Raw genomic sequence first — 13,160 nt, 5'->3', positions numbered from 1 at the left:
ATTTTTATAGTCACAGTTTCAACTCCTGGATTTGCTAAAGAGTTACAGAACTATACCCAACTTGAAGAAAAGCTAGGTTCGCACACTGATAGTGGAATCCTGTGCCTGTGTTACACAGAAATAAGTCACACTATGCTGAATGGAACTTACTCCCAAATAATATACTTGGATAGCAGCCTGAATTAGGACCTTCTGCATAGCTAGCCCAATTATTTGTTACCATAGCACATCATAGACATTGCAATGTGTAGCCCAAACAACCTGTAGCAATGAAAAAAAGTCTACCATGCCAGAGGTATCTTTAAAACAAGAAATGAGTTTATGTAATACAGCCAGATGGCTTGAAAATGTGAGTCATAGAATCCAGGGAAAGTGCCCCTTTGACACTATCCAGACAAATGAGTCATATGCAGGCATGGGGAAGAAACTCAATGCAGTTCATATTTAAAGGCAAATCTACAAAATTTGCACTTTCTGAAATAATATGTGAACCAAAACACAAGCATCCTTAAAAGGTTGTACTTCTGAGAATTTTGGAATGCAGTTCTCCAGCTAAGTAACCTGTACAAACAATGCATATATTACTTAAAATAACATTAAAAAGCATTATATTATGGGTAATTGATTTGCAAAAATATGTATATGAGGCAGAATTGCGTATAAAAGTCTATATTCTGAGAAATTCACACTAAAATGCTGATGAAGTTTCATGAGCACTTTAAAAAATCACAAACTGTGGAGAACTGAATTTAAGATTGGAAAAAAGAGAAACCTAGAGAAACCAAAATTGACAGATTTGCCCATCCCCAGCAGGAGAGTAGCTGTACAGGGTCTCGGGTGTGTGTGTGTTAGACCCTTTACTTTTTTGGGAGCAGGGTCCCAGTGTCTCCAGCATCCTGTGAGCCAATCAGCATGAAAGTGGAGTGTCTTAGCCACTGAGAATAATCCTCTAACATGCGTCCTTGACCTTTCCTGCTGATTGGAACCAATCAGAGTGAAAGGAAATGAGCCAGCCACTGAGAAGAGTTTTTCAGTAGTTCACACTCTCCCCTTTCATGCTTACTGGCTCCTGGGAACGTCTATTGTGGGAGAAGGCATTAACAAGGATCTCATTCTCAACCCCTCAGCAAAAAAAGGGGAGGGGTGTGGCTATGACTAACATGAAGGAACCCTGTACTTGAATTTGCCACTATACTACTGATCCCTAGTCACATGCTAGGTAGGGAGGTGAGTGACCCACCCACATGCCAACCAGTTTGGCCTAGAGTCAGAACATTTTCCTTTGTGTCCCCAAATAGAGCATTAAGGCCAGTTTATTCATTCAGTAGAAACAAGTAAGAAAGCTTTCCTGGGCTATACCACCATAGGAAGGAGAGCACATTTAAAAACAAAAACAAAATGTTTTTGCATGTTCAAAAGCTAACATGTAACAGAGAAAGATTCAAAACCTAACATTTTCCCTGATATGCTATTTTTCTGTATGTTCAGGGACGCTTTATTTCTTTGTTGGGGAGCCTTCAAATATGCCACTCCATCAGCGGCAAGAAGTAGTACAGTCCCAGAAAAACTTTACCATTTGATTCAGCTGAATGTACAAACTGTTCCTCATCTGTTCATTGGCCATGTTAATAATGTAATATTATGCAATATGTAATTTTATGGTACAAAGCTGCTGCCTCGAATGCATACGAGTAAACATATGCTGCAGTGTTTATAGAATTCAACTACGGCTGGAATTCAGTATATGTCTACTCAGACGTAAGCTCCATTGGGTTCAATGTGACTTACTCCCAGGTAAGTGTGTATTGGCTTAATACATTTAAATTTATTTATAAAGGTCTGGTTTGCCTTATATTCAAAACCATCTCTATAGTAGTCCTCAATACAATTACCTCTTCTATAATACTTAGTCACGCATTTAAAAATGAACTACGCCTTGGGTCCTAGTCTAAGAATAGATTTTGTCAGGGCCGGTTCTAAAAGGTGGCCAGGTGGGGCACTGGCCCAAGGGCCCTGGAGCTACAGGAGCCCCTGAGGGGCCCTCCACTCCCCTTCCATGATCTGCGGCACCAACCACCTGCCTGCCATTATCTTGCCTCACCTACCTGTCTCCTGTCTTTTACCATTGCCCTTAATTATTTTTTTTATTTTTTTTATTATTTAATTCAGTTTTTATACCGCCCATAGCAAGGCTCTCTGGGCGGTGTACATCAAATAAAAATATATATACATTCAATTTAAAACCACCTAATCACCAAATCAACAATTTAAACATGTAACAAAAGCAAGATTAACATAATAAACCCATATTAAATTCAAATCAAAAGTAATTCAAAGAAAAAGATGGAACATATAACTATCTTTACAACATTAAATTTAGTTGATGGCAGAGATGCGTGCACATAGCACGCACACGTGCCATCAACAAAGATGGAGGCGGAGGCTTCATCCCCTTAGGGAAACCGCAGCCGCCATCTTCATTAAGGGCAATGGTAAAAGACAGGAGACAGGTAGGTGGGGGCGTGGGGGCCCCCACACCTGCACTCGTACGCACACACCAAGGCCCAGGGCAAGCTGATGCCCAAGGGCCCCGGCATGCCTGGAGCCGGCCCTGGATTTTGTGATGGGTTAGAAAATCCATGGTGGTTTTTTTTTTTAATATGCCCAACTCCACTCAGAAAAGGGGGGTTGGTAGAGCTGACAAAATATAGGCTTGAAGCTTAGGCTGTCTCTAAGGATTAATCTGCAGCTGGGTGAAAGCCATATGTAGAACAGTTAGTTCAATCCGCAATTAAATGAGAGTGATTATGCTAGCATTGGCATGCAGTAAATAAAAAAAAAATACAGCCATGTGTTTCAAAGGCAAAACATGGTTCCTCTTTAAAGATTAAATAAATTCATAAATGCTGTGTATATCAGTTTAACATTTCTTGGATCAGAAAATAAACAGACACAGTCACAGCCAGCTAAATATAGCGTATCTTTACATTGAATTCAAGTTGCTATTGGTAGCAATAGCATCTAGACTGCATGAACTGACAGAAAGAGGCTGCATCTCTCAAATGAAGCTGCGACTGAAATACACAGCCCCCTCCCACCCTAAGGAGTATCGGAAGATGGAGGCCTCAACCCAGATTCAGCATTTAAAGCCGAAATGTTCACATCATTTTTGCTAGCTTAAGGAGATTTGTACATAACACTATAAATCAGAAACATTGTAAGAAAGGCCAAATACATCCAAAATTTGGGAATAACCTACCTATAACATCGAATACCAGTGGTAAAGTCATGCCACTGCATCAGCAACGTTTCTTCAAGCACTGGGTTTAACCAATCTCTTCACTCCTTTGAGCAGTCTTAGTTTTAATCATTCAGATATCAAAGCACAAATAATTTAACATAAATTTGAGATGATTTGTTGCTGAGATTTAATTTTTTTTCCCCCAAAGGAGAGAACTGTGTTCATTTTTAGGGTATCACTCTGATACAATTATGAAGGTCAACTTGATGTATATATCCTGAAATACAGGATGCTTTTAATATTTGTCTCCTCTTTTAAAATGAAACAGAGGTCTATTTACATGTTCTTGTTAATGTTTTAATTTGCAGCCATCCTATTATTCTTTACTTATATTAGTATCATCACATAACACTACATTAAATATTAAGGCTGTAATCCCATACACACTTACCTGGGAGTAAGCCCATTGAGTTGAATGGGGCTTGCTTTTGAGTAGACATGATTAAGATTGCACTAAATATAAATATTATATTGGTATTTGAAGAAAGCCTTGATAACAGTCATTGAGACATGCTACATTCACAAGTATGAACTAATGAATTTGGCATCCTAATTTGTGCTTCAATCAGCAAATGTTTTGACATAAGAGGGAGATTTCATGCAAAGTCTATCTCTCAGCATATTATACAACTGCATTCATTTTTAAACAAAGCTTGTTTGTATTCAAGATGCAGGGTGCAATTTTAATATGGTTACTCAGCAGAATAGATATGACTCAAGCATCATCTCTTTGTCATACTGTACATGTTCCTAGTTACAGGTTTTCCTTACCTTTATTTTCAGATTCTTTCATCCTCCCTTTTCTCTCCTTGCTGCAGCTCAGCAGGGAAAAAAATCTCAGCTGATTGCTGAAAGGCTGACTTTTGATTTGTCATTCACAGCCAGTCATAGGTCACTAAGGCTCCATACCTCAGTCCCGGAGACGTGATGTGGTGATTTGTATGAAAACGGTGTATAATGCTGGGCTATAGTTCAGATTATACAAAATCAGATGCAAGAAGACACAAAATATTTTATAAAATCTGGCATGGATCAGGATCTGGAGTCAAAAGCTTTTTTCCTCATTTCATTTGTGAGGCAAAGTTTGTTGTTAATCATCATAATCATCCAGACATATTTTTTTTGAAGAAGAAAACAGGGTGAAAGGAAAACTAAAAGGTGTTCTTTGTAGAACTATTATTTTTAATTCACACATCGTGCTGAGTTCTATCATGAAACCTGAAACCAGTGCAGTTCAGTAATCTGGATACTTTATTTCAATTTTTAGGCATTTCCTCCTGAGAATGTTACTATAACTTCCAGAGCATATTAAAATGCAATTTCTTCCTTGCAATAAATATCCAAACTATAAAAGAATACAAAATACAAAATAAACACAGAATAAAGTATACTGGGAGTAGAATAAATTATACTGATCTGGATTGTGTAAATCTGTAAGTAGTTTTGATGTTTTCTAGTATACAGATTGTTCATTTCTAAAATCCTATTATTCTTACCATAGTTTATTATGCTTTATATTATTTTTATGGAGCAATTTCTCCTGGCCTCCTATTTTAAAATTATGCTTTATATTATTTTTATGGAGTAATTTCTCCTGGCCTCCTATTTTGGTATAAGTTCCAATACAGCATTAGTTGTTTGATTGGTTGTTTTGAGAAAGCCAGTCATCACTTTTCACTCGGTTTTAATTTTATTTATTTATTTAGGTTTTAATATTATTGTTTGAGATATTTAATGCTCTAATGTAATTTGTATGTTTTTATGTTGTTCATCGCCCAGAGTGGCTGGATAACCAGCCAGATGGGCGACTAATAAATTAAACAAATAAATAAATACATAAAAATTTACAAACTTACATACCACTAGACTGTAAAAAAAAAAACCTTCTAAGCAGCTTGGAAAAAAATATCAATAAAAACAGTTTAGAACAATTAACAATTAAATGGTAATTGCAATCAATAGTGAGCTAAAGAGATTAAAACATGTCAGCATCTACATGTCTAGATATGCTTGCCTAAACAAGTGTTTTAAACAAGTGCAGAAAATAGTATAGCGAAAGCACTTGCCTGATGTCAATGGGCAAGGAGTTTGAAAGTGTAGGTGCTAACAGATTGATTTCTTGCAAGTGCAGAATGAATATTATATGACACCTGTAACAGTACCAGCTCTGGAGACTGAAGTGGTCAAGTGGTCATATAGGGTAGAATGATCCTGCAAGTATACTGGTCCCAAGCTGTTAAGGGCTTTATATACCAGTAGTAACACTTTGAACTTGGCCCAGTAACAAATCAGCAACCAGTACAAACCTCTGAGCAGAGGTGTTGTATATGCTGACAGGGTCTCACTCCCATCAGCAGTCTGGCTGCAGCATTCTGCATTAATTGCAGTTTCCAGATCAAGTATGAGGGAAGCCCCACATAGATTGCAACACAGTAATCCAATCTTTAAGTCACCAGTGCCTGAACCACTGTGGTCAACCTCTCCCAAACCAAGAACAGCTATTCTACTAGGTTCAGCTGGCAAAAGGCATTTCTAGACCCTGAGACTACCTGAGCCTTCAGTGACAAAGATGGACCAAGAATGTGTATCTGATCCTTCAGTGCAGATGGGCTCCATAAAATGTGAGTGAAAGAAGCATTTCATCCCACATTAAATGCCTAGTGTGGAAGCATCCATTTTTTATATAAATAGCATCATCTACATACCCAATGCTTTACAGAACTTACAGTCTAAAACACATTACATCTTTGAACACACAGGTCTAGCCTCATTTTACAGTGTATGAATACTTGCACGGATGTCATGTGTTGTTGTTCCAACAAAGTGTTTAAAACAGGAGGATGCACATTATGGTGAGCCCCAGTTTTTATTGATTTGTATCTCACCCACTTCTGTCAAGTAAGTCAGAGAGGCATGTATGTTCCATTGTCTCTTAAGTATGCTAACAACCACTGAAGTTCTGGGCTATGTTTGTGTGCCTGACCGAGATCAATCCATGGCTTGGAGAGGATTTGAACCAAAGTCTTGCTGGTCAGAGTCTGACACAATTGCCTGCAGCACACTATGGTTCTATGATAGACATATTGTGAGTTACTCTGAAGCCAGAGATTTTAGTAAATGGCTCTATGGATTTCATGTCAAAGCCAATGCATATGGGTCAAATCAACTGAACCTTTTGGGGACATAACAGTAGGACAGAGGGGTATAATGGCATAAGGAACAGGGATTCTTGACCCACCAGACAAAATGTACTATGGTGGGGTCTCCTACAGAGAATAAAATCTGGTATTCAGTGTCATATAGTGTTAGACATTTAGAATTAATAATCTAACCAAGATCTGTTTTACATAATAGCTGTGCAGAAATGTCTTTCCTCTAATCTATCACTTAGGACATATATAATCCTCTTCTTAAATGCCAGTTTCCAGCACATTACTTTGATTCCTTTTTTTTTGTATTTGTTGATTTGGATCCATGACTATAATGTATATCTCTTAGAACTAATAATTTGTTTTTCAACTCCCCCCCCCCCAAGTTTCACTCCCAGTGATTTAGGTCATAGGGCACAATCCAACATTGCAACAGGACTTCCTCTTCCTCTTCTCTGCCCATGCCCCCCAAATTTGCTCCAAAGGGTCTCCCCCTCCTGTGCTTAGGTCACAGGATTGGAAGGAGACGCAAGTTCAAGACCCAAAAACAGAATTGGGGGAATCCCTCCATTTGCCTTAGCTCAGTGGTAGTGCATGTAAATCAGTCCTGGCACTTCCAGTTAGAACTGGGGGAAGACTCTCGACTGAAACCCTGAAGAGCTCCTCCCAGTCAACATAGACCAGGGGTGAGCAGACAGCAGATTGGAATCTATTTGTAGATCTTTGCGGTAGATCAGCTAGAGTTCAACTACCAGCTGTTTAACAATAGCAAAAGCAAAAATTATTTATTCTACCTAAATAAAGCTGTTGAAATGAACAAAGCTAACCAAGAATTGTCTTGAGGTGAAAGACTAAGAGCTCAGTGCAGTTCTGGCACTGAATAAACTAATTACTAAGCTCAGAACATGATCAAGGACACCCAGGGTTTTGGGCTGTGGCGTTCTAGTACAAGCCTGAAATTTTCCCACCCTTGGGCAGACCTGTGTACTGCCTGCCCCTCCTTCCCTCTCACCTAGAAATGAATGCAGATTATAATTTTATCTTATATCTGAAATAATTTATGGGTGCTAATACCACGTGGCAAAAGGTCTATATATACCCATAGTTTCTTTTTTTTACATGTGCACATCATATGCACATTGAGTAAATTTCTTATGAAGATGTTAGGATTGCATATATTTCTCATCTTGAATGATATGAGATGTGAAAACACATTTGCCAACAAACCTGGTATTGCACTCTCCCACGTCTCCTCTCTAACAATAGTAATGCGTCAATGAAGGGAAAATATGTTTCACTCCTTGGCTACCTTATGCAAATAGAAATGCAACATCATGCCATATATGTCCATTAGTGCATACTACAGGAAAGAAAAGTATGAACTCAACATAGGACTGTAACCTAATGAAGAGTGGTACAGTCAAAGTTAGACAGATGTCCAGATGGAGAAGTTAACACAACAAGACAGATATAATTCAACAGCAACAAAAAGAGACACTTTTCAGGATATATGGTTTTGCTTCATAGCCTATGTAGCTCAAAAGGAACATGATTCAAGCCCACCAGTGACTCACACTTCCTTGTGGAAAGATGTTTTGAGATTACCTTTGACACCTTTATAGTTTTGCCAACTTATAGGACTATGTTTGTAACTGTGACTCTTATTTTTAAGTGTGAGAAGTAACACTTGAGAATGTAAATGTTTTTATTAACTTATGTGCTCTTTAAAGGAAATACAAGATTTTTAAGTTATAATCACCATCTTCTCTTTCTCTTCCTTTTTTTTACATATATACATAAAATTACAGTATTTTTTTTAAAAACACAGGACAGCTCTGTGTATTTTATTCTGCTTATTTCCTTCCTTATAGCAATGAGAAGTTTACAGTTTCTCTTACATTCTGAGATACCAAAAGTGTAGAAAACTGGACTTGGCTTTCATAATGCAGAGAAAAATGAAAGCCATCTTTACCATTTGCAAAACTGGGGTTCATCAACAAATATGGCTAATGGGATTGTCCACATTTGAGAAGCCACAAAATAAGTTGAAAATAACTTTATTTACAAATATCAAATGATAATACAGCTGTAGATTTGGGGGGGGAGGCTATCCAAAACAAAACAAAAGCCCACTTCCCTCAATTATGTTACATACAAAGACTGTTCCCTAGAACAATTGGCTAAGTGGGGAGACACACCCCACTCCCAACATGCCATCATTACAAAAACAGAACCATAACTTTAGAAAATACATCAGATTCACAGTAAAGTGCCAACATTATGAGGTGAAAATTGTGGTGCATTACAGAAGATGGGGATTCTGAGGAAAAATTAAAACTAAAACAACAGAGAACATAGTATCAGGGTAGCTTTTGAATGGAGTGCTTTTTAAAGTGTACCCAGAGCAGCAAAGAGAATGTATTTTGATCCTGAAATAATTTCTAAAGATGAATTCTAGAAAATTTATCTAGAAATATATAGTGCCTTGCGAAAGTAATTGGACCCCTGATTCTCTCATATTACTGAATTACAAATGGTACATTGTAATTTTGTTCTGTATGATATTTTATTTTAAAACACTGAAACTCAAATAAATTATTGTAAGGCGACATTGGTTTTATGTTGGGAAATGTAAGAAACATAAAAAACTGAAACATGTTGCTTGCATAAGTATCGAAACCCCACACATTATTCTTTGGTAGAGCCACCTTTTGCTGCAATAACAGCTTTAAGTCTTTTGGGGTAGGTATGTACCAGCTTTACACACAGTGTCAGAGGGATTTTGGCCCATTTTTCTTGGCAGATTCGCTCCAGGTCATTCACGTTGGTTGGATGTAGCTTGTGGACCACAATTTTCAAAGAGTGCCACAGGTTCTCAATGGGATTGAGATCAGAACTTTGACTGGGCCACTGTAGGACATTCACCTTTTTCTTGAGCCACTCGTGTTGCTTTGGCCTTGTGCTTGGGATGATTGTCTTGCTGAAAAGTGAATTTCCTCCCAAGCATCAGTTTTTTAGTAGACTGAAGCAAGTTCTCTTGCAGTATTTCCATGTATTCCTCCATCCATTTTTTCTTTAATTTTACCAAGATGTCCAGTCGCTGCTGCTAAGAAGCCTTTCCACAGCATGCTGCTGCCACCACCATACTTCACTGTAGGGATGGTTGTCTTGTTAGGTTTGCACCACACAGTGCTTTTGAGTTTTGCCCAGAAAGCGCTATCTTGGTCTCATCTGACCACAAAACCTTTTCCCACATGGCAGCTGGGCACTCTCATGCTTTCTGACAAACTCCAGACATGCTTCCAGATGGTACTTTTTGAGTAATGGCTTCTTTCTTGCCACCCTCCTACACGGACCAGTGTTACACATAGCTCTTGATATGGTTGCCTGGTGCACCATTACTCCACTCCCATCCACTGACCTTTGTAGCTCCTTTAAAGTGATTGTTGGCCTCTATGTGACTTCTCTCACAAGTCTCCTTCTTGTTTTGAGGGATGGCCTTTTCTTGGCAGTGCCTGGGTGGTGTGATACAGCTTCCACTTCCTGATTATTGATCCAACTGTGCTCACTGGGATATCCAAACACTTGGATATTATTTTGTACCCTTTCTCTAATCTATGCATTTGTATTACATTATCTCTCACTTCTGTAGAATGCTCTTTGGTCTTCATTTTCCTTCAGATCCACAGCCCGACCAATGATCCTTCAACAGTGGGGGTTTTATCCTGACAATATGACAGCAACTTTAATGGCTCACAGATGGGAGGCCAATGGTAAGGTAACTGTGTCCTCAATAGGGCAATTTCTTTCATCTGTGTAAACTGGGAGGTTCCACAGCACAGGGGTTGAATACTTATGCAAGCAACATGTTTCAGTTTTTTATGTTTCTTACAAACATTTCCCAACATAAAACCAATGTCACCTTACAATAATTTATTTTGAGTTTCAGTGTTTTAAAATAAAATATACAGAACGAAATTACAATGTACCATTTGTAATTCAGTAGTATGAGAGAATCAGGGGTCTGATTACTTTTGCAAGGCACTGCATTTTCATAGTTAGACCACTTTTCTTGCTATATGAATTTTGTTTTTAAAGCCCGTTAATTGGTTTTGCAAGTCAAATACTTCAGACGTGTGGGTCAAAAGAGCATTTCTGAGTTCCTCTGTCCACACATTGGGCTTCCCCAGTTTCATTTTCCAGCTGCAGCTCATCGTGCTGCCTTGTGGATGGTCCCCTGGCTTATTTATATAGGACTTTTAAAAATACACCTTACTAAACAAAAAAGGTATAAAAGCACAAACTAGTCCCTGCCCAAAGTGGCTTACAATTTTGTAATAAGCACAGAGAAAAGAAGGGAAAGGGGAGGAAAATCTATAATAGATTTCTACTGACAAATAGACTTTAAAAACAGAAGTGGAAGATCTCTCTACAGTGCTCTCCCATCACTCTAAAGTCATATAGCAAAATTGATTAAATATATAGTTATAAGCCTAAAATGGGAACACAGAAATAGATTAAATTAATAACCTAGACCAGAATTATATGCCTTTCTCTAGAGGTTCAGAAAAAATGGCACTATCTAAACTCAGTTTTCATTCTCTGCTTAGCTTATGGCATAGAAGAGTTCTAGAAACCCAGGTCACTTCCCAAAAACCTGTTTATTAAATATTAATTCCCATTTTGTTTTCAGGGAGGTTACAAGCATGGCAAGCAATTGTTATCACACACTTTCCAGTGCATTCCCCAGTCACTTTCCTTACTGCAAAAAGTCAGTTTTGTGTGTGGAAGAGGGCCAAATCCACTTTAATTAAGCAACCTGAATTTGCCAGTATATGATTAAATCCCACCCACAAAATAGGAACAATCTAGAAGTAGGTCCAGTCTCATGCTTAAGATCTTCTGCTCACATAGGCCAATTGCCATTAACAAGTAGGTGCACAAGCTGATGGCAGAGCAAGTAACCAAGGCTATGCTGCACTAAAATCCAGTGCTGCATGAGGGGAAGACAGCAGAGTGCAAGATTTCTTGGCCAATTTAAGGTGATTCCCCCCCTTCCACTGCAACCCAAAATGACACAATCAACAATGTTTGGTAGACCCTCCCAACTTTTTTTTAGGGGTACATGGGGCTGCAGAGGGAGAAGGGGAAGGTAAGGATCCATTGAACAAGCTTGTCTTCTGCTTGCACAATGCTGGATACTGCCCATGGTGAAGAAAAACATGAGAAAAATATAAGCTAGTCAAGGCATAAAGAAAGCTTTTTCAAAAAGCCCTTTTAAAGAAACAGACTTGCAATATAAATGGGGATGAATGTTCTCCCACCTGCCACAGGCTGAACCAGCAAAGAAGCTTTCCAGGCTCCTATACCCATCTGTCATCCTGTGACTGGGGTGCTTGGGGCTTGGGTGAAGAAAAGTCCACTCCATTGCCTGAGACACCTGCATGAGATGGTTTCCTGAAACAGCTTCTCCTAATCAGAGATCCTGGAAGCTAAGGTAGGAGAGGGCATTTGGCGACTCCTCCCTGTGGTTGCACCAGACTAAAAATGGATCTTCCTTTTATATGAAAAACAAAAATATAGCAGAAGTGCATTCCCATCACTGATGTTAAATTATTTGTTTAAACATACATTCATCACACAATTATGTACATCACATGGAAAACTATTTTTTAAAACCTCAGTGGGTTTTAAATCTTTTAACATTATGATAAAGTGTGACCACCTGAACTTTCCCTATATGGCGGATGGTCTCATCTATATCTGTCCCCCACCCCCGGTAGCTATAGTGAGAGATAATGGGATTTTTGTTAAAAACAAACTGTTTGGCCATACACTACATTAGCTTAAAATATTGCTCATCATAATAGCCAACTACAAGGAGTCTGAAACCCTTCTCAAACTTTTTGGAGGCTACCTGCATTAGATATTATGGAACTGTGGTGTTGGGGCTCCTCAGCACATGTGAAATGAAAGCCACAACACCTTTGGAAGGCCCGCCTTGATTTGCTGCACTTGGGGATGGGGGAGAAATTCAATTCAATTCACATTTAAAGGCAAACTTACCTAATGTGCACTTTCCAAAACAACATGCAAAACAAATCACGGCCATCCTTCAAAATTCACACATCTGAATTTTGCAATGCGGTTAGTTCTCCAGCTAAATAACATGTACAGAAATGCACACACTAAGGTAAGGCATGCATATATTAGTGAAAACATTCAAAAACACATTATTTTACAGAAAACTGCTTTGCAAGAATGTTTATATTAGGAAAACCTACATATAAATATGTTTATTAGGAGAAATTCTCACTAAAATTCTGATGAATTTTCATGAGAATTTTAATTTTAAAAAATTGCCAAATGATGTGCAAATGTGGAGAACCTAACCGAAGGCTGTAAATACAAGAAACTAATATTATTCAATCTCTACTTGCACTAAAATTTAACCTGATAAGTTTTTATGTCTGTAAGCTGTTTTGATGGCTTAGACTGCAATCCAATACACACATACCTGGGTGTAAGTCCCATTGAACCCAATGCAGCTTACTTCTGAGCAGACATGTAATGGATTGCACAATTAGTCTGTAAAGCAGGATAAAAAAATCAATCATACACTAGAGATAGAGTCCCCAATGTGGCATCAGTAAGCATCATAGCACCCTCAAACCATCCCTTGTTGCCTGCCCCTCCCAATATTTCATTTT

General features: G+C 38.4%; 1 protein-coding gene across 2 annotated transcripts in view; it reads right to left on the bottom strand.

The window, feature by feature from the left end:
- DNAJC6 (DnaJ heat shock protein family (Hsp40) member C6) overlaps nt 1-4,277 on the bottom strand; it is a 96,272-nt gene extending 91,995 nt beyond the window's left edge. For both annotated transcript variants that reach the window (XM_061633345.1, XM_061633344.1), the window contains exon 1: nt 4,073-4,277. Coding sequence is in view for 1 of the 2 variants with exons in the window: in XM_061633344.1 (XP_061489328.1) it covers nt 4,073-4,094 (22 nt within the window). In the remaining variant the exon portion in view is untranslated. The remainder of the gene's footprint in view (nt 1-4,072) is intronic.
- Nucleotides 4,278-13,160: the final 8,883 nt, after the last annotated feature.

The sequence above is a fragment of the Rhineura floridana genome, chromosome 6, assembly GCF_030035675.1.
Source record: "Rhineura floridana isolate rRhiFlo1 chromosome 6, rRhiFlo1.hap2, whole genome shotgun sequence".
NCBI lineage: Eukaryota > Metazoa > Chordata > Lepidosauria > Squamata > Rhineuridae > Rhineura > Rhineura floridana.
The sequence above is the reverse complement of the archived record's forward strand: the minus strand, read 5'-3'. Positions and strand labels throughout refer to the sequence as shown.